Here is a 25,656-nt window from a genome sequence, read left to right as displayed (position 1 = left end):
TTCTGATGAACATAGACATGAAAACTTTTTAATTTTGCATTTCTTTATATTAATTATAAAAGGAGGTTTACATTTTTGTACATCCACAGATTTACCTGCCTTCCTTTTCTTTCATTTCTTTCCCTCCCTTCCTTCCTTTTGCTCTGTCTTTCTCCCTTCCTTTCTCTCTCTCTCCCTCCCTCTCTTTTTTCTTTTTTTGTATATCCCTTCGCTCTGCCTTTTAATCTCCCCTTCTTTTTACTACCTTACAACACTCACTGACTCTCTCCACCCTCCCTTCCTTCCTTCCTTTGCGGTCTCCCTTCCTCTCTCTCCCTCCCTCTTTCTTTCTTTCTTTCTTCTTTCCTTCCTTCCTTCCTTCCTTGTTTCTTTCTTTCTTTGTATATCCCCTTTAACTTTGCCTTGCAATCTCTCTTTCTTTTTATTTCCCTCCAGCTCTCTCTCTTTCCCTCTCCCGGCCCCTCCTCCTTCTAGCCTTTCTGCCCACAATGACTTCAACAGGTTTTCTCCAGGACACCCTTCTGTTATGAGGTACAACCTCCCCAAAGCTCTGAAGCAGTATAACTGTAAGGTAAATTATAGAAGGCCCCCAATGAATGACGCCACCACTGTGGAATCCAGGCAGGAAGAGAAGTTATTTATTCCAAATTGCCTGCCCCACGTGCATGGTGGAGAAGCACAGGGCTGAAAAGGGGCCTGCCACCCCAGGGCCAGGACTTATCTAAGCCAGGGGACTGGGGGGCAAGGGAAGGTGTGTCTAGGTGTGGGAAAGCTGTAGAAACACTGGATTTGGATGAGAACTCAAGGCCACTGGATTTGGATGAGAACTCAAGGCCTGGGTCTCACTCACATTCTAAAAGGAGGCATGACCTGGGCAGCCCAGGATGTGACCTCAGAGGAGGGGGAGATGACTGCTACCAAGTATTCCAGTTACCTAGGTAACACAGACACTGGGCAGAGGATTATGCAGGAGGGGGGGAGATGTCTGCACAGGGCCTGAATAGTCAAGGGTCTATGGACTGAAAGCCCTGAATAACACTTTGCCCCTTTTCAGTGAGCTTTCTCAGGTGTTTGGTCACAGCCACGCAAAGCTGAATTAACGGCACCTCACCTGGAAAAGCAATACATAGCTACAAAAGTATTTCCTATCAGGATTGCTTTCAAGACATTCCAGTTTCCTTCAACTGTCAGATTCTGATTAAACTAGCTATTATATAGACAGGAGTTCAGTGTCAAACATTTAAATGTGATCCATGTTTTCTAATATGTCGATTCATTAAAAAATATTTACTAGTACGTGGGAAGAATACTGATTTTGTTTTTCCTTTTTCTTGTTCTTTCATAGATGTAGGTCAATTACCAGAATTGCTTAAAACTGTGTTACTTTGATGACGGTATCTTCCTGCTTTGCTTGTCTTGAGCCTTTCCTCCTGGAAAAGATACAAGAGAAACAGCAAGGCAACATGTAAATGAAAAGACACAAAGAAAACATGTTTCTCCTGCCTTCTTCAGAAAAAGCTTATCTTTCATGTCTTGGCATTGGCCATATCAATGCCTTGCCTAAAGATTCGAAACCAGTCTCTCTGGAAGTAGTTGCAAAGGCAGTTATGATCATTTCTACTACAAATTTTATACATTTTGACATAGTACAAGAGGATTGGTGTGTATGGGAAAATTGGGATGCATACCAAGGTCAAAATCCTCCTCATTCTTCATTTTCAAACCCTTTATAGCTAGTGCTGGTGGTTCATGCCTGTAATCCTACCTACTCAGGAGGCTGAGATCTGAGGATCCTATTTCAAAGCCAGCCTGGGCAGGAAAGTTGTTCAGACCCTTAGCTCCAATTATCTACCAGAAAACTGGAGGTGGTGTTGTGGCTCAATGTAGTAGAGTGCTAATCTTGAGCAAAAGAGTTCATGGACAGTGCCAAGACCCTGAGTTCAAGTACAACAACAAAGAAACCTTTTATTTACCACTCCCTTCCTCTCTTTTGTGAACACCTTCATTCACAATGAATCGCACAGACAACACAATTAGACTATTCCCCAATGCTACATAGTCACTTGCCAGAGGTTCTCTAGAGCTTTCTGTGATCTCCCCCAAGTGATGGAGCAGATCTGAAGCTACAGGAAATGCTGACTGCAAGTATCTTATCACCACTAGCTGGGATGGGGGGTTCCAGTGTCTAGAAGGTTATATAAGGTGCTAATGTTTGTTATCTGCCTGAATGTACCATATTTAGTGTGAGAAAAGCAACCTCTGCAATCACACTAAAATGTCTCCATCTTATAACCAGTCACCATTTTATACTAATATATTCTGGAATTATTTGCTTGTTCATTTCAATTGTAACTACCTTCTGTTTGTAAACAGCCAGCAATGTCAAAAGTATGAGTCCTTACCAATGGAGTTGAAGATTAGACATTCTTCCTTAAAGTGGGAACTCTGTGCTGACTTACCAGCCTCCTCCAACTGTGACCATCAGCAGTGTCCCTATTCCCAACCCTATTTCCAGCCAGCTGTGATGAGAACAATGTATACCTTTGCCCATTCCCTAGTAGCGTTCTTTCACTGATGCCTAGAGTGTTCTCTAACTTCCTTGTATTTATTACCCCATCACCCTGGTAAACTGATTGTAAAGAAAATGTGAGCCTGAATCCTTAGCAAAAGGAGAAGGGGCAGCATTACCCTTTGGGTTAGGCCAAACTGAGCTGGCCACTCTGCCCAGTGCACCGGCCTAGCTCTGGGGAGAGTGGCAGATCACCCTTGTATACAGAAGTAAAATGCCTTGACAAACTCTATCTTTTGGGTATCTATTCATTTTGTGACACTGGAGGGGTGTGCTTCCAACACTAAAATGGATAGGGTCATTGGGATGTATAGGGGAGAAGGAAATTTCCCTTACTTAGTACTTGTCTTGCTGTTACCCTCTGTGTAATCTAGAAAGCCTCCCGGGACAAGCAAAAACTACCACAAAACACATGAATGGATAAGATGAAACTAAACCATAATAGATATGATACTTCCTGTACCAATGGCACTGACTGGTTAGAAAGAGCCTCTCTAGGTCTGCTGGGAAACCATGGCCCTGAATGGTGTTTGGCCTTCCTCTTTCCAGACCCTTAGTACATGACTTCATGAGTAACAGCCAGAAGTTTAACTCACTCATTTTCCACATCTTGGATGGAGTCAGGCAGAGGTTGGTTTCTGGTTTCAGGAAGGAGGAGGACTATAAAGCCACCAAGAACAGAGAAGGCACCATAGATCATCCATGGCAAGGGAGCAGAATATATTGCAAGAATCATCAGCAGGGGAGCCAGTGAGGACCCAAGGCTACCAGCAATTCCAATGATTCCTAAAGCTGTGGCCCTTAGAGCACAAAGCACAATACAGAAACAAAATGTTAGAAATACTCACGTGGACTTTGGCACTTGTGACTTATCTTACAATATGGGATTGAGGAAGCAGTGTATTTAGGCATATGAAGATTGTGGATTGACTCTAGCCTTTGAAATTCCTGTTGCTTTGCTAGCATTTCCTCACAGCATACATAGACATCTGTGTATCATTTAGCAATGCCACTCTTCATGGCATCTACTTTTAGGTAATACCAAAGATTACAGGAGTGGGGCACCAACGGCTCATGCCTCTAATCCTAGGTACTTAGGAACATGGTTCAAGGCCAGCTTGGGCAGAAACGTCCACATGAGACTCTTCTCTCTAATTAACCACTCAAAAACTGGAGGTGGCACTGTGTCTCAAGGGTAGAGCCTAAGCCTTGAGCGCAAAGAGGCTCAGTGACAGTGCCCAGGCCTGGAGTTCAAGCCCAACAACTGACCAAAAATAAAAATCCAAACAACAGCAAGATTGCAAGAGGCCTAGTGGAAGGATACATTCAGCGGATTTCACAGTACCTTGGCAAAAGCAAGCTTTCACTCAACTGTGGCTGGAGGTGTTTTCATTGCAATGATTTGCCTTTGTGAAATATCCTGCCCCCTCCCTTTTTTAATTTTTTTAATTAGTTTGAAGAATGAAGGTGCTGAGAAAGGTCTGATCCTAACAGCAAACAGATGAGGTTCTGTACCTGATTACGGTGGGGACTAGTTCCTGTCCATGGGTTACAGAACAAGTAGTGGTAGCATATAGAAGTCCTCTTCCCAGAGTTGACAGAACTAGACGGAGGGTTTGCATTTCTGGAGAGAGGAAGAACCAGAGAGAGTCAGAAAGTCCCAGCTGCCACAATCAGCATTCCCTGCTCATAATGGCAAACACCTTGATTGGAATTGTGTACAGGGTTAAAGTGTATCCCAGAAGAACTAAACAGAGGCAGAGTTCTTGCAGTGGATAACAAGTGAGAAATGTGCCTTCTCTACACAGTTTGGTTTAGGATGGATCACTGATTCTGAATGATTGTACTCAGTCTCCTTGCATCTCTGACATTTGCTAAAGAGGGACAGAGGTTGAGGAATTGAAGCACAGTTCACTTTTCTCTTTTCTGTCCAGTGTCTCCTCTGTCCTTAGCATAATGTTGAACTGTCATGTGAGAAACTGCTGAGGGTGTGTGCAGGATCTATCTTGGCCCTCAAGGAGTTTACAGCCATGACCCATGTGCCCACAACACGAGGTTAGTACTGTGCAAGTCCTACACAGATGGAAAGCCTGGAGAGTAGCTAGATCTATGATGATGTGTCAAGAATCTTGAGTAAAGGCTTCTTTTAGTAAGAATTTCAGAGTTTAGAAAGAATAGTTTTCTCCACAATAGGAGAGCATGAGACATTGGGGTCATTATTGAGGCAAAGCAGCACACTGAAGTCCAGGCTGACATGTAAGAGGATTTTACAAAACACACTACTATTCTGTGAGTTCAGAAAAACATGGTGACCACTTGCACTTTTCTTTCTCATTACATGTGTCCACGTGATTTTGTAAAATTGACTCTAAGGTAGTCTGAGGTGATCCGTAACTGTGACTTGTATTTCTTCTTTATTTGAAGATAGGTAGTATCTACTTTCTCACAAGATAATTCTCCAAACTGAATTTGCATAAATGGTGCCCTGTGATGATATTCATAAGTGGATAAACAGAGTTTAGGAAATATGAATTGTCAATGAAGAGCAAGTAAGAAGACAGAGCTGGACAGAGAAAGGGACAGTCTAGTGTGGTCTTAGTAGGACCAAAATACTAGATGTAGACCTAATATGTCTATTGCTGGCCTAGAGGAAAGCTGGCAGAAATGACAGCTGTACCTACATACATATCAACTGTAATGAAGGAAATCTCTCCCTGCTGTTGAATGTCAGAATGTCAGCTAAATGCCTAGATTGGTCGCTGGGAATTGTTGGAACTCTATTTTTACAATTACAGAAATACATCATCTATGAACCCTTGAGAAAATTGGGTAGATATTTCTTTTCTACTCTGTGTGTTTTCCTTACCTTGAGGCACCAACACAGTAGCCAGAATGAAGGTCCCCATAAAGGACATGAAAAGAAATTGACTTATTCGACGGCCCAGGTGATTCAGTGCAATAAGTGTTAAACAATTAGCTGGGATGCTCTGGGCACCAAAGAGAATCTGCAGCAGAAAAGTATTACTTCCCAAGTTCTGGAGGTTGAGTAATAAGCCATAAGTGAGCAAGTATAATACAAATCTGTAGTGAACAGAGAGTAAAACATATAAAGTTTACAGACTATGTCCTATTGATTACAGCAACATTAGTGCAGATAGTCAGTTTTTGAAAACCAATGAAGGTATAATTTTTTATCAAAGTATTTCCTTGCAAGTGGTTATCATTTTTATAAATATAATAATGCTTATTATTATTGTTATTATTATTTTCCAGTTTGGGAGCTTGAACTCAGGAACTGGGCACTATTCTTGGGTTTTCCTTTTCTTTCCTCTCTGAAAGCTGGAGCTTTGACACTTCAGCCACAGCTCTACTTCTGGCTTTTTGGCTAATTGGAGATAAGAACGTGCCCAGGTTGGCTTTGAACTGTGATCTCAGCCTCCTGCATTGTTAGGATGCTGAGTTGCTCATGCCCAGCTACTAGTGAATATTTTTTAAAATCATCATAATGTAGGTGTATGCTGATAGAGCCCTTCATTGTAGTTAACCATTTTGGAGAGCAAAGGGCAGTATTGAGGACCAGATGGATATTTTTCCTTTATATTGTTCTAAGTGAATGGCTTAAGCTTATATATATAAATATTTGTTCAAATATCTATATCTCTATATATCTGTATATATTCACTTACCTGTTCAAAAATTTACCTGGAGTAATGGAAACTGAGCAACAGAAAAACTCAGAATCAAAATCTAGTTGTGCTTAAATTTCTCAGCATCAATCTCTGGTGACAAGCATAGCATGTCATATGATAAACATGAACATGAACATAATATGTTATCATGGTTATATAATCATGATAAACGTAATTAGTTTTATATTGGTGTCTTTAAAACTTTTGGGTACACCTAGCCATAGCAATTGTGGGCATGTTGCCCCTGCCTTTTATCTCTAAATCGACCACTCCCAAACATTGAGCCATTGAACAGGAGAAATACAAATCATGCCTCTTGAAATGAGAACAGTGAGAAGCCTACCTCACAAAGGCCAAGAGACAGATCCGCTTACGCAGGGCGGGAGCATGGAGCAGGTCGCGCAGAGAAGCTTTTTTCTTTGCCACCTCTAGCTCCTCCTTCATGGTGGCTCTCACCACCTTCAACAACAAGAACAGGAGACTCTTCAGTTGTCAGAAACTGGTAGGCATTAGAGGGAGCACCAGGCTCTCACAAGGACAAATTCAGTGCAAAGCCTTTCTGTGCAGTGGGAAAATGTAGACATCAAAAAATAAATGGCATATGGAAAATCATGGCTCACATCTGTAATCCTAGCTCCTAAGGAGACTGAGATCTAAGGAAAGTCCCTGTGAGACTCTTATCTCCAATTAACCATTCAAAAAGTGGAAGTGGAGCTGTGGCTGAAAGCAGTGGAGAGCTAGCCTTGAGTAAAACAGCCCAAGGACAGAGCTCAAGGCCTGAGTTCATGGCCCTTAAGTGAAAAATAATTCAGTGACAGTTTCTAGGCTCTGAGTTCTAGCTCAGGACAGGCACCCACGCGCGTGCGTGCACGCACACACACACAAACACACACACACACACACACAGAAATGTCAGGCATAAAAGTGGCAAGAAGGGTAACACAGAGGGTAAAGGAAGCTCAGGGAACTTCTCCAGTGAGGAAAAACTAAGCAGGAGACAGAAGGAGGCTGAAATTTGAGGATCACGGTTTAAAGCCAGTCCAGGCAGGAAACACTTATCTCCAATAAACATTCTTATCTCCAATAAACCACCAGAAAACCAGAACTGGCTCAAGAGTTAGAGTGCTAACCTTGAGCTGAAGAGCTGAGGAACAGCACCCAGGCCCAGAATTCAAGCCCCATGACTCACAAAAGAAAAAAAGAAAAGAAAAGAAAAAAAAAGAAAAGATAACGAAGAGAAGAGTATGTTAGAGAAAAATATGAAGAATGAAACTTTATAGTCCAGTGTTCAATATACACTTGATAAGTATGAGGATGTGAAAAATAAACTTGATTTTCTACTGTTGCCTGTTGTAGAAATCCTTATATCTTTCAGTTTGGGGAAAAAAAGAATAATTTTCTGAGGGGTATTATTGCAGATGTGAGTGTATATCAATACTATTTCTAGTAGTGCTCAGGGCTCTTATTAGTTACTGCTTGCTCCAAAATATTAGCTACATTGCCATCCCACCTCTACAAATAAAACAGTTAAATCAGGGAGAGAATATCTGATGAGGCACTGTAAAGAAAAGATACTATCCTAAATTAGATTTTTACACTATCAGGAATGACTTCTTGAGCTGGGCATAGTAATACTAGTTACTTAGGAGTCATAGATTTATTTACAGGATCATAATTTCTGGCCATCTTAGGAAGAAAAGCCCATGAGACTGAATCTTGAAGACAATCCGCAAAAAGCCAGGTTAGAGGGTAGCCCAAGTGGTAGACAGAAGAAGGGAGTATGCCAAAGAAGCATGAAGCACTGAGTTCTAACCCTACCACCACCAAACACTTCCAGCTTGTAGCCCAACAGCCTCTTCAACAAAGTATTGGGCCTAAATTCATTAGGGAGGAATTGTGGTGGTATCTTCCACATCTGGGCGTGAAAGCCCTTGACTGCTATTATTATTATTTTGAGAATGGGCTCCAAGGGCACCTTAAACCTGGGCCATCTGTTGGCTCTAGAGAATATGAGTCCGGCCTTCAAACACATCCAATATCAGAATAATATATCAAGGTATGCTGGGGTTATTTTTGTATTGTTTACTCAATTAAAAATTGAGATAGTAAAGTATTTCAGATGATAGATTTCAACTAATTAAAAGGAAAGACCATTGTTTGCACTGTAATTGTCTGAAATTATATTTGAATTGTAATTTATCTTAAAGCAGGTTCTTTATGTTTTCCTCTAATAGTTTCAAATTTAAGGGTTTACATTAACATCTTTAATCTACTATGTATGTGTGTGTGTGTGAGAGAGAGAGAGAGAGAGAGACAGACAGACAGAGAGACAGAGAGATATAGAGAGAGAGTCCTAAAGCTTGAAATAAAAGCCTGGGTGTTGTTCTTGAGCTTGTTTTTTCACAGCTAGTGCTCTACCACTTACGTTACAGCTCCACTTCTGGCATTTTGATGATTACTTGTAGATAAAAAGTCTCATAAACTGGGCTGGTTTTGAATCACAATCCATAGATCTTAGTTTCCTGAGTAACTAAGATTAAAGGGATGAGCTATTTATGTCCAGCATCTTTTTGTTTTGTGTGTGTGTGTGTGTGTGTGTGTGTGTGTGTGTGTGTGTGTGTGTGTGTGTGTGTGTGTGTGTGTATACCTGTCCTGTGACTTGACCTCAAGGCCTGAGTGCTGTGTCTGAGATTTTTTCCTCAAGGATAGCACTCTACCATTTTGAGCTATAGCATCTCTTCTGGTTTTCTGGTGGTTAATTGGAAAGAAGTCTCATGGACTTTCTTGCCTGGGCTGGCTTTCAACCTGGATCTTCAGATCTTAGTCTCGTGAGTAGCTAGTTAGGATTACAGGTGTGAGCCATCAATGCCTAGAGGTCATCATTATTTCATTCCTGGTTGTAGAGGATTTGATTTTATTGATTATAGGTCTATCATGCATTGCTTTTAGTATATTGAAGGGGAAACTATATTTCTACTCTCTTTGGGGATTCTTTCAGAAAAGGATGTTAGATTTTTTCAGAGGCTTTTTTCCCAAGTGGAGATATCCATGTTACAATGCATTTGATTATGCCCTTTATTATATTTATCAATTCAAATTTATCTAGCCATTCTTACATTTTGAAATGAAGCCTATTTGATTACAATTTATCATGTTGTAAATTGTTTCTCAATTTGGTTTGCAAGAAATTTTTGTGTGCCAGTACTAAGGCTTGAACTCAGGGGAACTACCCTTTAGCATTTTTGCTCAAGGCTAGGGCTCTACCACTTGAACCCTGACTCTTTGGTGGTTAATTAGAGATAAGAGTCTCACAGCTTTCCTGCCTGGGATGTCTTGGAACCTCAGCCCTCAGATATCAGCCTCCTGATTGGCTAGGATGACAGTCATGGGCCACTGGTACCTAGCTACAAGAATTTTATTGACAAGTTTTCATCTATACTCATCATGGAAATTTCCCTGTAGTATTTCTTTTGTTTTATGCCCTTATCTATTTGAAACAGAGCAATATAAAATTTGTAAAATAAACTTGAAGGTAATAATTTGTATTTTATGAAATAGTTTGGGGAATATTGATGTTAGTTTTTTAATGAGTGCATACAATGAAATAGTGACTCTATTAGGCATTAATTTGTTGGGAGTTTTTTTTCTAACTCTTTGATAATTCTTGCACATTATTGATCCATTTAGGTTGATTAGTTGTTGTTGTTGTTGGTCATGGAACTTGAGCTCTGGGCATGGGCACTGTCCCTCAACTTTTCAGCGCAAGGCTAGCACTCTACTGCTTGAGCCTGGTTCTCTGGTGGTTTATTGGAGATAAAAGAGTCTCATGGTTTTTCCTGCCCAGGCTGGCTTTGAACTGTGATGCTCAGATCTCAGCCTCCTGAGTAGCTAGGATTAGAGGCATGAGCCACAGCATTTTTGTCTCCATTTTTTTTAATGTGTTTTCTCATTTTTTTGTGTTCAGTTTGGTGAAGAGTCTGTTTATTACATTTATTCTGTCAAAGAACCAAAACTGTGTTTCAACTGTCCCTTCATATATTTATTGCTTCCATTTCATTAATTTTATCTCTGATCATGGTTCTTTCTATATTTCTCCTAATTTTGGAACTGGTCTGTTCTTGTTTTCCCAAGACATTGAGTTTCCTCAACAGGTTATTCCTGATTTCCCTGAATTTTTACTGAAGGCATTCATAAGTGTGAACTTCATTTATATAATGACTTGATATTTCTTTTTCTTTCTTTCTTTCTTTTTGTTGGTTGTGGGGCTCAAACTCTGGACCTGTATGCTGTCCCTCAGCTCTTCAGCTCAAGGCGAGTGCTCTACCACTTGAGCTACAGTGCCACTTCTGGTTTTCAGAGTGGTTTACTAGAGATAAGAGTCTCATGGACTTTCCTAGCTGGGCTGGCTTTGAACTGTGATCCTCGGATCTCAGCCTCCTCAGTAGCTAGGATTACAGGCATGAGCCACCGATGCCTGGCTTCAACATTTCTTTTCTTGAAGCCCTCATTATTTTTTCCTTGTTTTGTTTATGTAACACCTTTAATTATACTATGATATGGGAAGTTCTTTTCTTGTCATGTCTGTTTGGTGTCCTAAAAGCCCTTTGTCCATTGATAACCATCCTACCCAGAACTGGTAGAATGTCTTGGTATTGTTTTATTAAATGTGTTCTATGGTTTCAACTTGCACATCTTCTCCTTGTTAAATGCTCATGATTTGTTGTTTGGCCTTTAAATGGAGTTCGTGTATGTTGTGTGTTTTTCTTTATTGTTGTCCAATGACCTCAAGGTACCAGCTTATCTACAAGACCTCGAAATCTGTATTCTTCTGATCCAATTTGTATGGAGGCTCTTAAATGGATTTCTTATTTGTCTTCATAAGACAAATTTGAAGCTGTTTCAGAATTACTACTTTATTACATTCATTTTGTAGATGATTTGTTTTCCTTCTTTCAAGGAATTTTTTATTCATGTTCTCTTTCGATTCATTCAGATGTTTATTTGGATGCTCTTTCATTTCTTTTGATCATTTCATTTCTTTTAATCAGTCTTGTGAACTTTTAGTCTTGGATTTGATCACTTCCCTGGCATTATTGTGAGTTGGTTGACTTTTGGGGGCTTCATGTTGACAATTTTTCATATTTCCAATTTTTTTCTACTTTGTGATGTGCATTTTGTCCATATTACATGGGAAATTTTTGTATCCACTAAGTTTTTCAGTTGACATATTTCCAATGACTGAAACAGCAGGTTTCAGGTATAATTTTTTACTACTGGACTAGGGGTGTAGCTCAGTAGCTGCGCATTTGCCCCAAGTGGTAAAGGACCCAATTCTAGTGAGAGGCGAGAGAATTACCTGCTGTAACAACTACAACTGACAGATATATCCAATAGGGAAACACAATGTTAAGTAATTAAGGGGGAAAAAAGCAAAGACATTGAGACTACAAATATACCAAATAAGGGTAGGAATGGAAGGAAATTAGGAGGAATTACAGCACTCAGTAGTGTAAGAAATACTGAGAAATAAAAACGGCAACAGATAACCAAGTGATGTTGGCCTAGGTCTGTCATTGTAGCTACTCAGGAGGCTGAGATCTCAAAATCAAGCCTGCCCTGGAAGGATAGTTGGTAAGACGTTTATCTCCAATTAACCATCAGAAAACTCCAAGTGTACCTGTGGTTTAAAGTGGTGCAGTACTAAACTTGAGCAGAAGAACTCAGGGATAGCATTCAGGTCCTGATTTCGAGCCCCACAACTGAGAAAAAGAAAAAAAAGCCACTGATGTGGAATGTGTACTTAGAAGAAGGAAATGTAAGTAGAGAGACAAATCCAATAAGAATAAAGTGACAATGAAAAACAAAGGAATAATTAAACTTAGCAAACAATGCATAACTATGACAATAAAGAGTTGTCAGAGGGTAAAATTAAAATAAGAAATAGAGAAAGAAAAAACATGTAAAGAAATAAAAGTGAAGGAAGGAGAGGAAGAAAGAAGGAAGAAGAGGGGATATATATCTCTATATTTACATATAATACGTATGTAACTGTAAAAATATGTAACACACATATATTAATCCACACACCAGTGGCCTGTGCCTATAATCCTATTCAGGAAACAAAAATCAGAGGGTCAAGGTTAGGAAGGTCTGTGAGACCATCATCTCCAATTAACCACACACAAAAAAAAAGGAAAAAAAGGAAAAATGAAAAAAATAGGAAAAAAGTGGAGCTGTGGCTCAAGTGATGAAGTGTTAGCAGAAAGCTCAGGAAACAGTACTCAGGCCCTGAGTTCAAGCCCCAGGACCAGCTTACACATAAAATAAGCAATCAAGAAAAAGGAGTAAGAAACCGAAGGGAAAAATTTGATGAAGAATGTGTTAGACTTCCAGGCCCCTAAGGATGCTAATCTCATGAGCCACAGAGCAATGTCTTCATTAGTACCAGCTGTTCGTCCGTCCTTCCTTCCTTCCTTCCTTCCTTCCTTCCTTCCTTCCTTCCTTCCTTCCTTCCTTCCTTCCTTCCTTCCTCCCTCCCTCCCTCACTTCCTTCCTTCCTCCCTCCCTTCCTTCCTTCTTTCCTTCCTTCCTCCCCTTTTGTCAGTTATGGGGCTTGAATTCTGGGCCTGTGTGCTGTCCTTCAGCTCTTCAGCTCAAGGCTAATGCTCTACCACTTAAACTACTATACCACTTCTGGTTTTCTGGGGATTTATTAGAGGTAAGAGTCTCAGATTTTCCTGCCTGGGCTAGCTTTGAGCCATGATCCTCAGACCTCAGCCTCCTGAGTAGCTAGGATTACAGGCATCAGCCACCAGCTCCTGGCCCAAATGTTATTTCTTTGCTTGGTGAGGTCAGTATGTGTGCTACTTCAGCTTCCTGTATTTTCTGTCATGTTCATCCACCAACCAGAGTGTGTGGTTATAGGGAAACTGAGCTGTACACCAGAGATGCAGAATGCCCCATAGGATGAGCTCTAGCCTACAGTGTGTCCCCCTCCCAGGCCACTGCCCAGATGGGAAGCAATTTGTACCACCCAGTACAACTTTGACTAGCTTCCAATCCCGCAGAGCTCCCCGCCTCGCTGGCTTTACTGTGAAGCTATGTTAGATTTCCCAGTCAGCACACAAATAAGCAACAGCCCCCCCCCCCCCAATCCTTGCTGTGTTCTCTCAGACCAAATGATGGGGGTGGGGGGGTTGAGATGTCCACACAAGTTCTTAGACAATGGCTCTCTGCCTTTGGGTTGTGACCAAATGCCTGGGAGATGAGAGAATTTTCTTTTTTTGGGGGTCTGGTTGTCTTTTTTTTTTTTTTATATTACTTATGTGGTGCTGAGGAATCCAACCCAAGGCCTCAGGCATGAAAGGCAAGCGCTCTACCACTGAGCCATCTTCCCAACCCCGAGATGAGAGAATTTTCTAAGTGTGTGTTTGCTATGCAGATTTCACGACCTCTGTCCATATTACTGTTTATTTAGCCCAGTTTTAAATAACTCTTGTTCTTTTTCTTCTGTTTCCTCCTTCTGCTCCCCCTTTCTGCCAAGACCTCTTTCCCATTCTGTTCTGAAAGATTCTCTGTGGCTTTTTTCAAAAAATAAGATACACTGCCCTTGAGCTTTTTCTCTCAAAGCTAGTGTTCTACCATTTTGAGATAAAGCAGCACTGCTGGTCAATTAGCTGGGGGCCAATTAGCAGCTTTGAATGATTCGATAATCAATACATGTATATTTATTCAGAATACAAAGGCTAAATGTATACATATATGTATTATTACATTTTAATAATTAAAAAACAAACAAGGTTATCTTTCAATTAAACATTGAATTATGTTGGAGGGTGAAGTTGTTCAGAGGACATCAGGTGCAGGTAGGAAAATAGCTCCAGGAAGAATCCCATATACAACTGCATTTATCTCGAAACTTTTTAACTGAATTAAATGAATGTAAGAATAAAATTCTGTAGTGGGTGTTTCATAAATTACATTCAAGGGAAAGGAATAAATAGTCAGAGTGCTTTTAACTTCTTTCAGATAAGAAAATACATGTCCAACGCTTTTAGCACAGTTCATCTTTGTCACTAAGGAGTACACAGGTTGGGCTATGTCTTCCCTGTGTCTTATAACCAACAGCCATCTCACTCACCTCCACAGTTAGCGTGTCTCTATAATTCTTCATTCCATTTATGCGCGCAGCTCTCCACAGCTCCTTTAAGGCTTCCTGGGGTTTGTTGGTGCTAATGAGCCACCGAGCAGACTCTGCCAGACACCTGATCAAAGACGAGGATGGAAATGTAGTCAGCTCTCACACGCTCACTTCCACTCCCCCTTCAACCTTCAGATTCCTTTCTCCTTCATTCTCATCCCTTCCATTTGTTCAGGTGGACCAAGAACTAGCATCATGCGTCATGTGTCATCATACCTCGGGAAACAGGAAATGACCTCTGCACATGATACTCTGGGCTCCCGGGAATGCAGGCCTGGAGTCATGCTGACTCCATGGTGAGTTCTGTGAAAATTGACTACCCAGCTCACAGAGCTGGCGTATGAGGGACACTCATATTTCCCTGAATATGGATACCCCAATTAATTATTATTAATTTTTACTAAATGTCTCATTCAGATGGGAGCCAGTTCTGATCCTCATGGCTGTGGTAACTTTTGGAACACCAGCAAGATAAATTGGCCTTAGTTTAATGAGGGCACAGAATTGCAAAGACTTGTGGAGGACAAATGTCACAATGGATGAGTTGGCTAAAGGAACATGCTGTTTATCTGGAGTTTGCTCACAGTATTAATGAAATCTACAGTCACTTCTGAGGATCACTCCTAACTCAACAGGCTTTCTGTCCTGAACTAACACCATAGCCCTTTTTAACTCTCTCAAGACTCTTTAAGGAGAGGAAAGGAAGAGGATCCAAAAACAAAGGATGTAAGTTGTCCATTCTGCCTAGGATTTTCAACTGAGGAATCCATACTGCTCCATAATTGAACAGCACTAGAGGTACATTTGCGTCTCAATTCTGTCCTCCAAAGACAATAACCATCGTGTTTTTTTTCCCAAACCATACATACAAATGCAAACCATAGACAAAGAAATACCATCTTCAAATGTTTTCCCCATGAAGGCAAATTCTTTTGCAAAAGTTCTATTACCATCTTACCAATTAAGTCTACTGGCAAGGAGAGCCAAGAAGATCTGTAACATTCAGGAAACGATTCATAGCAACTTTTGGGTCATAGAGATGCTTATTCTAGTAATTAGAGTAAACACATTCACATTTGAAATTCAAATAGCCTATACTATTTTTTATAACGATACTGAATTTTGTATGTGCTTACACTAAAATGTTTTAATCTCTAATTTGAATATTGTGAGATATATTTTATGTAGTACAGAACCCTCCTGTATTTATTTTTTTAATTTTTTTTGTTTATGTGTTATTGAAGAATTGAACCCAGGGCCTTATAAATGCTAGGCAAGCACTCTACCACTAAGCCACAATCTTAGTCCTAGAATCCTCCTTTAAACAGGAATTTCATCTCATAAATAATTGTTAATATGACTGCATCTGTTACAATTTGCTGACATAGTAACTTCAAACATAATTCAGTTTCTTCAATTTTACCTAACAACACTTTTTGTCCCGTTGCTCAAGTCACACATTGCTATGAATAAGGAGAGCACAACATCAGAAGTTGATCAAGGATCCAAATGAATTTCTTATGTCCTTCATTCAAGATCTCTTCAAGAAGAAAGCTCATACCTTGTGAATGGAAGCAAGAAGAAGACAGCTATAGACAGTGCAAGCTGAAGGATCTGCCAATTTCGAACAAAATAAGCCAGGCCTCCCAACAATACTTGTCCTACGCCAGTTGAACATAATAATAAGAGCACCGTCATGGCTTGGAATTTGCGTCCTGTCCATTCTACACCTGAAAGACAGCACCAGTGAATTTTCTTCTCAAACCAAAGTAGAGTGTTAAGTTCGCATTCAAGGTGAGGAAAATGCACATGGTGGGAAGACATACTTACCGAGCACCATACTGTTTGTTAGGATGACTGTGATGGACATACCAGCCAGAAAGCGCAGGACACAGTAAAGGAGGAAGGTGGGAGCAAAGGCTGCACCTGTGTCAGCAATGGCCAATTTCAGCACACAGATGATCATAATTAGCCTCCTTCCAAACCTGAGGAAAAGACAAAGCTTAGATGGTGGGAATGGAACAGCTGTTGCACAAAGAAACACAAAGTTTCTTAAAACTACAAATAATCAGAAATAACCAACAGCAATGGCTTTGTTGTTGTTCAAGGCTAATGCTAAGCTACTTGAGTCACATCTGACTTTTTGTTGGTTAATTGGAGATGTGTGTCATGGACATTCTTGCCTGCCTAGCTATGAACCACAATTCTCCAAGCCATGGGGATGGCTCTTTGTTGTGTTTTGCTGGCTTAGGAGAGATAATCCTGGGAGACCTGGCTAATTGTATTTGACACATTGTTCAGCTGGCACTGTTTATACCCTTCTCTTTTTTTGCTGGCATTGGGGCTTGAACTCAGGGCCTTTGAGCTGTCCCTGAGCTTCTTTTGCTCAAGGCTAGTACTCTACCACTTTGAGCCACAGTGCCACTTGGATTTTTCTGAGTAGTTTACTGGAGATAAGTGTCTCATGGCCTTTCCTGCCTGGGCTATATTTGAATCATGATCCTCAGATCACAGCCTCCTCAATAGCTAGGATTACAGGCATGAGTCCCTGGCACCTATTGGGTCAGTGATTGCATTCATTCAATTGGTACTTAGGCCAAATTTCTAAACAGTTTAGGTTTTTGTCTGTTTGTTTTGATATTTTCCAGTTGATACTGAGACTAAATTTCTAAGCAGACACTTTTCTTTTGATTTTAGATCTGGTTTCCAACCCCAAATTGCTAGCCTTTGAGAGGGAACCTGGGGGAGGGGGTCCCTGGGATCCAGCCTGTGTTCCATTCTAGAAGGCACAAGCCAAAAGACTGGGCCATTAAGACCAATTTTCTACCCTATAAGACATTTTGGCTTGAGTAGAATATCTAAAGAGAGAAGGAGACATCCCAAGAGAGTGTCCTGGCTGGAGCATGACCGGTGGCATCCCAATGGAACCAGATGCTCAAGCAGGGAGTCTGGTGAGGATGTAGGGGGTGGGAGTTGCATAGAAGGTGAAAGGGAGTAGTCATATAGGATGTAGAGGGAAGAAGCCTTGTAAGACATAGGGGCGTGGCTCTGTGGGAAGGAGAATGGGAAGAGTCTCTAAAGACATAGAGGGCCTGGTTCCAAAGGACCATAGAGGGATGGAGACAGTAGAAAGGTGTGGTCTCCTAGGTGTAGGGGAGTGTGGTTCTGCAGCACTTAGAGCTTGAGGTCATGTAGACCACAGAGGGAGAGGATTCTGATGAGTGTTAAAACCCTTAGGAATGGTTGATGCCTGATCCATTCCCAGAGGCTTTTCCAAAGTGAGGCTCTATACACAGGTTTGAGGTTTCTTCCTCTTTCTTAAGGGATCCTGGGATAAGAGACACAAGAAACTTATTTTTATTCTTGCTCAAATCTGAATTGTACTCTCCTCATTCATTTCTTTGTGTGACTTCAGAAACAGAACAAATAGTACTGGCAGGTAAAATAGAGGAGGCTGAACGATGTTGGAAAAAAAAAAAACCACACAGATCTTCATATACGTAAACCTGACCTGTGTATACCAAAGGTGCTTCTCCCATTGGTAAACAGTAGTTTAACTACGTATTTACACCATAGGAGATAAATTATAATACTGGAACTTCTAATACATTTAATACAGGTACTTAAATACATGGAATTAGCCTATCATACTGTCTACACAATAAAGTATCAAAATCAGATGTGGAACTCTAGGACTGTACATTTCTTGACCACAGCAATGGGAACACTGGGGAAACAACACATGGGATTTTTTCTCATGAGTGGCATCAGAATCATCGTCTGTTTAATTTGGATTTCTTGGTCATGAACAACATGCCACTTTCAAGAACAGGAAGGAAGAAAGTCCTAGTGCAGAGCAAAGAATGCTCACAAAAGCTACAGAGGAAAACACTAAACAAGATGAGGAATGAAGAACTATAGCAGGGAAAGTCTGTCGAAAAAAAGAAAGGAAAAGGGAGTTCTGACTTTCATAGACTTATAGCAAGTCACAAAACAGTTTCAGTCAAAATGCAAATATGTATAGATTCACATGTCGATGACTTATACCTATACTTATGGCTGCTCAAGAGGCTGAGATCTGAGAATCACAATTCAAAGCCTATCCAGCCAGGAAGGTCCATGAGCCTATCTCCACTGAACCATAAAAAGCCAGAAGTGGAGGTGTGACTCAAGAGTAGAGCACTAACCCTTGAGCAAAAATAATGCTCAGGGATAGCATTCAGGCCCTGAACTCAAATCCCGGTACTGTCATAAAATAGAAAGCAAATAAGCAAGCAAGCTATACTTGAGAAACTACACATTAGTTTAGAACAGCATAGGGAAAACACTAGAAGAACCCCTTCTTGAGAGGAGGATGCTGCAATGCTATGTTAGGTGATAAGGAAATTCAGCCAACAATTTATTATATAAGCATTTTTCCTCATTCAAGATTCTACATTTAATTTCTAATATTTTTTTGCTTATGATATATCTCAGTGTAGGATATAGACATTATCTACTTAGATTTTATTGAGCCTCTTTGGATTTATATGTGGTTTCCCACTGATAGGGCACATTTTCTTCAAATCTCTATCCATTTCTCTCTTCTTCTGAGACTATCATAACATATATGTAGGTCTGTCTCATGCTATCCCTGAGACCTTTGTGTACTAGCCAGCTTTAACCTTCTTTCGTCGATTAGCCTTCTTTTTCTTCCTTTTTTTTGGTCAGTCCGGGGTTTTGAAATCAGGGCCTGTACACTATCCCTGAGATCCTTTTTCTCAAGGCTAGTGCTCTACCACTTGAACCACACAATACCACTTTGGCTTTTTCTGAGTAGTTTACAGAAGATAAGTCTCATGGACTTTCCTGCCCAGGCTGGCTTTGAACCATGATCCTCAGATCTCAGCCTCCTTAGTCGCTAGGATTACAGGTGTGAGACACCAGCACCGGACATTAACTGCTTGATCATTTCTACTGCTTTGTTTTTTCATGTCTATCCATGGAGTCTTATACTGGGTCTCAGCTTCCACTGAATCTCTCTAGTGACAAGTTTAATCTATTCATTTCAAGTTTTGATCTCAGATTCTAGTATATGCCTCTCTACAATTCCTCGCTTAGTATTGATATTACTACTTTTCATACATTGTTATGTCTTTATGTCTTCATACATCTTCTAGCTTATCTTTTTGAATATGCTTAAAATACTTGTTTGGAAGTGTTTCTCTAAGAAGTTGGATGTCTGTGCTTCTTCAGAGACCTTGGGGCATAGTTTTCTTTGAGTGGACTGTTTTTCTTCTTTATACATTGTGATCTGGTTGTTTTTGAAAACATTTGGTTAATATGATAGAGAGATTTGGGAATGTTGATCCTCTGTCTTTCACATAGTTTTCTCTGTGTGTGTGTGTGTGTGTCTCTGTGTGTGTGTTTCCTATTGTGCAAAGATATAGCATTCTATATTGCCTGTGACTTTACCAGCCTTATTCTGCAGACTACTCCTTGTCATTGTGAGCACTAAAGCCTTTTTTCCTACTGATCATGTTCATCTAAACTTTTGACACGTATTTCTTTGAATGTTCAAAGACATTTTTTGGCAAGCTGATTTTTTTTAACATAAGAACTTCTGGTAGACAAATTTACTCTGAGTTGAAGCTTCTCCAATGTGTGCATTTAAGATTTCCTTTTTTTGGCTTATTCATGAACTAAGGGCCTGGGCACTGTCTCTGAGCTTCTTTTCTGAAGGTTAGCACACTACTACTTGAGCCACAGCACCACTTCTGGCTTTTTCTAAGTAGTTTATTGAAGATAAATCTCACAGACATTCCTGCCTGGGCTCTCTTTGAATTGTCATCCTCATATCTCATCCTCCTGAGTAGCTAGGATTACAGGCATGAACCATCAGTGCCCAGCTTCCATGTAAGATCTTCATGTCCTCTAACAGAGAGTACTGTGAACCAGAAACTCACCTGTCTGTTAAAGGGCCACATAGTGTATTTCCCAACAAAATCCCAAGTGTCAATATGAATTTACTTATTGAAGTTAGTAACTGAAGTTCACACACCAGGTCCCACTGAAAGAGAAGGAAATGAGCACAACAGAGCTTATAGTCTTTCAGTGTAATCTGAGCAAATCTGCCTAACATGACCTACACGTTTCCTTTTCCAACCTAACAAGACTTCTCTCATTTAGGTTAAAACTTAACTGTCTCCAGCAAACTGCCTTTAACGAATAGGTTTGCTATGGAAATGATCCCCTTTAATCCATGTTGAATTCATTTTGGGACCTTAAAGCATTTTCTGAATCCTGACTACCACAGTAGGTCCTCCAGGTGATTCTCCTAAAAGAACATTGTGAGCATGTACATTTGCTCCATCTCCAGGAAGTTGCTAATGTATAAACACATTTGTGTAACATGGACTGAGCCTAACATTTATAATGAAACACGAGTTGCTTATGCACTGTATTAATAGTGTCTATTTACTATTTACTGTCAAATTCATTAGACTCATTGTATATGTGTCTTATACTTAATAAAGATGCAGTCAATATAGACTAAAAGAAAGAAGAATCACCTTAAAGTGTGGGAAGGATTTGTGTTATTTCTAAACACCCAAATCCTGAACTCCTAACTGGAAAATGAAGCTTCCTACCTCAGTTACGATGGTGGAGACAAAGGAGCTGCGGTCATACACCCAGCCGTTCACACAGGGCTCTGTTTCTGCCTCACTCAGGTTCCAGAAGGTGCTGTTCAGGTGGAGGAGCTGCCATTGGGGATGGACAAAGCGCCGGCACTTCTCTGGCCTGAGGTTGGAGTCAAGTGGGATGGAGATTCTCAGGAGGTCCTCCTGGCTGAGGAGCCCAGTGCCATTGTCAGAGAGGGTGTCATTGTCGAGGATGCCCACCCAGCAGCGGTGCTCAGGCTCGGCTGCCGTGAAGTTCTCCAAGGCAACATGAGTGTAAGCCAAGATATTACATATTATAAAGAAAGCCAACTGAAGGATCTGGAATCTTCCCAGGCTTCCAACTTGATCCAGAATTTCCTGAAAGGCCATTGGGGCTAAATAAATATCTCCAGTTGGAGGCAAAAGTATAAAATCTAGACTGCTTAAGGAAAATTAGTGCCATTTCACGGGATACATGACGTGAGGCTGGTCCTGAACCAACTTCCTTTCTCTTCTGTAGCCAGGCGGTAGAATGAGTATCCTCTCGTGATTATTTTTCAAGTCACAGAAATGTTCGACTGGTTGGCTTTCTCTAATTTTATCTGTTAAAGATCAACTTTCTGGAAAATAATTATGTCCTGAACAATGTTTCACATTCACCTGTGGACATTGATCTCCAGGTTCCCAGTAACAAACCAGAACAGACCTACTATTGATATGTAGTCTTTCACAAATACATAATTTATAAGACTCCAAAGTGAAGTGCTTTAAATTTTTATTTTTTATTTTTTTGTTGGCTTGAACTCTGGGCCTGGGTGCTGCCCCTGAGCTCTTCAGCTCAAGGCTAGCACTCTACCACTTGAGCTAGTGCACCACTTCCAGTTTTCTGAGTAGCTCATTAGAGATAAAAGTCTCATGGACTTTTGTGCCCAGGCTGGCTTTGAACCGCGATCTCAGCCTCCTGAGTAGCTAGGATTACAGACATGAGCCATCAGTGCCCAGTAATTTTTAAAATAATTTTTAATATTTCTTAAATGGCAGAAAATGTTTTGAAAGGACTGAATTTTATTGAAAAGAGCTCATGGAAACAATCTCGAGGTACAATTCTTTCTGTTGAGAAATTAGCAAACCAAAACAACACTGAGTTTCCATTTCATCCCAGTTAGAATGGCCATCATCAAGAACATAGACAAAACCAAATGCTGGCATGGAGGTGGGGAAAAGGAACCCTAATACATTGTTATTGGGAATGTAAACTGGTGTAACCACTCTGGAACACAGTTCGGAGATTCCTCAAAAAATTAAACAGAATTATCCTATGATCCTTTGATACTACTCTTGGGCCTTTAGCCAGAAGATTACAAATATGGATACAGGAAAGCAGCATGCACAACCATGCTCATTGCTGTATTATTCATGAGAGCCAAGATATGGCAACAAGTCCAGATGCCCTCGATGGATGAATGGATCAAGAAAACGTAGTATACATAGGTTGTGGAATTTTACTCATGCGTAAGGAAGAATGATATTACATCATTTGCAACAAAATGAACAGATCTGAAAAAAATATGATGAGTGACGTAAGTCAGGTCCAGAGAAACAAAGGGTGCATATTATTTTTCATATATGGAAGCTAGGTCTGATTGGTAAATATTAAGGGAAAACATATGGGATCATATGCATATGTACGCAAACACATACCTAGATTTTCGAGAATGGAAATGGTGGAACACTTTAGAACCACTAACTCACAGTCTAACAAAATGAATACCAGACAGCTAATACTTGAGATGTGTATGGGAGAGGTCAAGGGGAGGGAGGTAGATAAATTCACACAGGAAGTGGTAAAGAATGCATTCATCATATTTAATGCATATTCTAGGAAACTAGGGAAATTGAGGGGAGGGATGAGGTTGAGAGGGATGAGAGAGAATGATGAAAGGAATATTACTGATCATGATGAATTATACTCAGAAACTGACATGCTGAATCCTTTTATACTACTAAGGATAATAAATACATAATTTAAAAAATTCCTTCCCTATTGATAACTTACTTTCTGCTTCTGGTCAAAGGATAGCAAATTTTTTTTTGAAATTATGTTTCTCCCCATGTGGTAATATTGGATGATGCCAGAATTTAGGCAATTCTAACTGCATAGTTTTTTTTTTTTATTAATCGATTCAAATAGTAATTTCAGTTTCTGTTCTAATAGCATAAATAGAGTAAGTTAAAGACAACTTTTTGTTTTGTGTGGAGCTTTAATTCAGGGACTCATACTCTCTTATTTTTTTTTTGTCCGTCGTGGGGCCTGATCTCTGGGCCTGGGCTGTGTCCCTCAGCTCTTCAGCTCAAGGCTAGCACTCTACCACTTGACCCATAGCACTACTTCTGGCTCTTTCTGCTTATGTGGTACTGAGGAATCGAACACATAGCCTCATGCATGCAAGGCAAGCACTCTACCACTGAGTCACCTTCCCAAACCGTTGGCTTTCTTTATATAAACACTTTAATTGTTGTTATAAAGGTGACGTGCAGAGGTATTATAGTCATGTAAGTCAGGTACAGAGTACATACCTTTTTGGACAATGTCATCTGTTCCCTCACTCTCTCCCAGTTTTTCCCTCCCGTCCCCACACACAAATTGTATAGTTCATTTTCAACATAGCGTCTAGTAAGTACCACTGCTGTGTTTGTTTACCCTTTGTCCCCCATTTATGTGCTCCCCCTTATCCTCCCAAATACAGATAAATGAACAAACAAGACAAAAAGAAAACAAAAACAAAGAAAAAACTTTTGTTTTCATTTCTTGGAGTTCATTTCAATAAATATTATTTTATATGATTAGAGACACATAGGCTCTGTACCTTGTGCTCCCCGCCTAAGAACATCCTCCTTTGATCTCACTGTGTGGCTCAGTATATTTTAGATATATCTAGCTTTTACATATGAGAGAAAACCATGTGTCTCTCTGAGCTTGGTTTACCACATTTATGATGTATTTTAGGTTCATCCATTCACCTTGCCTTCTTGCTCATGTCTGGTGCTTTTCAACTTGAGCCATGGTTTCCAGTCTAGCCTTTTCTGGCTAGTTGGAGGTGAGAGTCTGTCTCACAGTGCTCTACCCAGTCTGACACTGGATCATGATCCTCTACTCTCACTCTCTGGGTAGCTAAGATTACAAGTGGGAGCCACTGGCACTTGGCTAAGACACATTTTAAGGAGTTCATAATTCAATAAGTAATGAAATACAAAACTGTTGTGTTATAAATATTTTTGTGTACACCTATGTATTTGTACGCATGTATATCTATGTTTAAGGAGTTCATAATTTAGTAAGTAATGAAATACAAAATTGTTCGTTATAAATATTTTTGTGTACACCTATGTATTTGTACACATGTATATCTATGTATGTTTATCTTTGTATACACATGTGAGTATATATTTCATGTCTGTATGTATATATGATATTCAATGCAGAATGGACTGGAAAGAGTTGGTGAAAAAATACGGTAGAAAATGTCATTGAAAAAGACTAAACATCTATTAACAATTATATTTCCATTAGCTAGAATTGTTTTACCATGCAAGTTACTCTTTGAAAGGTATGTATGTATACATGTGTGGGTGAGCACGAGTGCGTGCGTGTGCACGCTGGTCCTGGGGCCTGAACTCAAGAGTCTAGCTGCTGTTCTTGTCTATGTGCTTTTATATCCCTCAAGGCTAGTGTTTGAGTTAGAGCTACATCTGATTTAATAGCTTTTTTGTAGAGACTTTGGAATTTAGATTTTATTGTTGATTTTGGAACCAAGGAAACCTTTGGAGGGGGTTAGGATCAAATCAATACATTTTGGGGTAATTCAAATTCTTTTTAAAATCTTCATTTCATTCATCAGTGTTTCTCCAATTTTATCATAGAAGTGCTAACTTTTAGTCAAGTTAATTCCTAAATATGTTATATTTTTACAGCTGTTGCTTTGTTGATTCATTCTTTGGGTAGGTTGTTGCTGGTGTAGAGAAATTGCATTGATTTTTATAGATTGATTTTTTTGTGTCCTTTCACTTAAGAGATGTGACTTTTAGTTCTCAGAGGATTTTAAAAAATTATGTTTTGTTGTATATAACATTACATCTACAAATAGATACAATTTGACTTTTTGCTTCCCAAACTTGTATTTTTACTTTTTTCTCCTAATTACCCAAGCTATGAATATTCATTTTATGCTAAAGAGGTGAGTGCTCATCTTTTCCACATTTCAGATCTTAAGGGGAAAGAAACTATCAGTGTTTCAAGTTCAATTGGTATTTTATTATATAAACTCTGCTTCATCTGCACCCACTTTACCTACATTGTGTTCCAAAACTGTACCTACTTCATTGAGAATTTAAAATACTTAATTGCATTATTGTTTGGGCCTCGGACAGAGGCATTACTATTTCCTAAGTCAGGTAATGAGTGTATTTCTTTTGGGGCACAATGTCATCCTAGTGATAGTCTTAATTATAATTTCACTGATTGCTTTTTTTCTGTATCTACTGAGATCTCCTTTATAT

At 39.9% G+C, this 25,656-nt stretch overlaps 1 protein-coding gene across 1 annotated transcript; it reads right to left on the bottom strand.

The window, feature by feature from the left end:
* LOC122104789 (solute carrier family 22 member 9-like) lies at positions 1-21,640 on the bottom strand. Its single transcript, XM_042675722.1, has 10 exons — positions 21,088-21,640; positions 20,404-20,507; positions 16,289-16,443; positions 16,020-16,188; positions 14,399-14,522; positions 6,602-6,717; positions 5,436-5,650; positions 4,085-4,193; positions 3,166-3,369; positions 1-1,430 (listed from the first exon to the last, which is right to left on the bottom strand). The coding sequence occupies exons 1-10, from the start codon at positions 21,487-21,489 to the stop codon at positions 1,370-1,372; spliced, it is 1,659 nt and encodes a 552-aa protein (XP_042531656.1). The 5' UTR covers positions 21,490-21,640; the 3' UTR covers positions 1-1,369.
* Positions 21,641-25,656: the final 4,016 nt, after the last annotated feature.

Source organism: Dipodomys spectabilis, unplaced genomic scaffold (genome assembly GCF_019054845.1).
Source record: "Dipodomys spectabilis isolate Male_0828 unplaced genomic scaffold, ASM1905484v1 ptg000030l, whole genome shotgun sequence".
NCBI classification, from domain to species: Eukaryota; Metazoa; Chordata; class Mammalia; order Rodentia; family Heteromyidae; genus Dipodomys; species Dipodomys spectabilis.
Note: the sequence above shows the minus strand (reverse complement) of the source record. Positions and strands in the feature narration are given on the sequence as shown.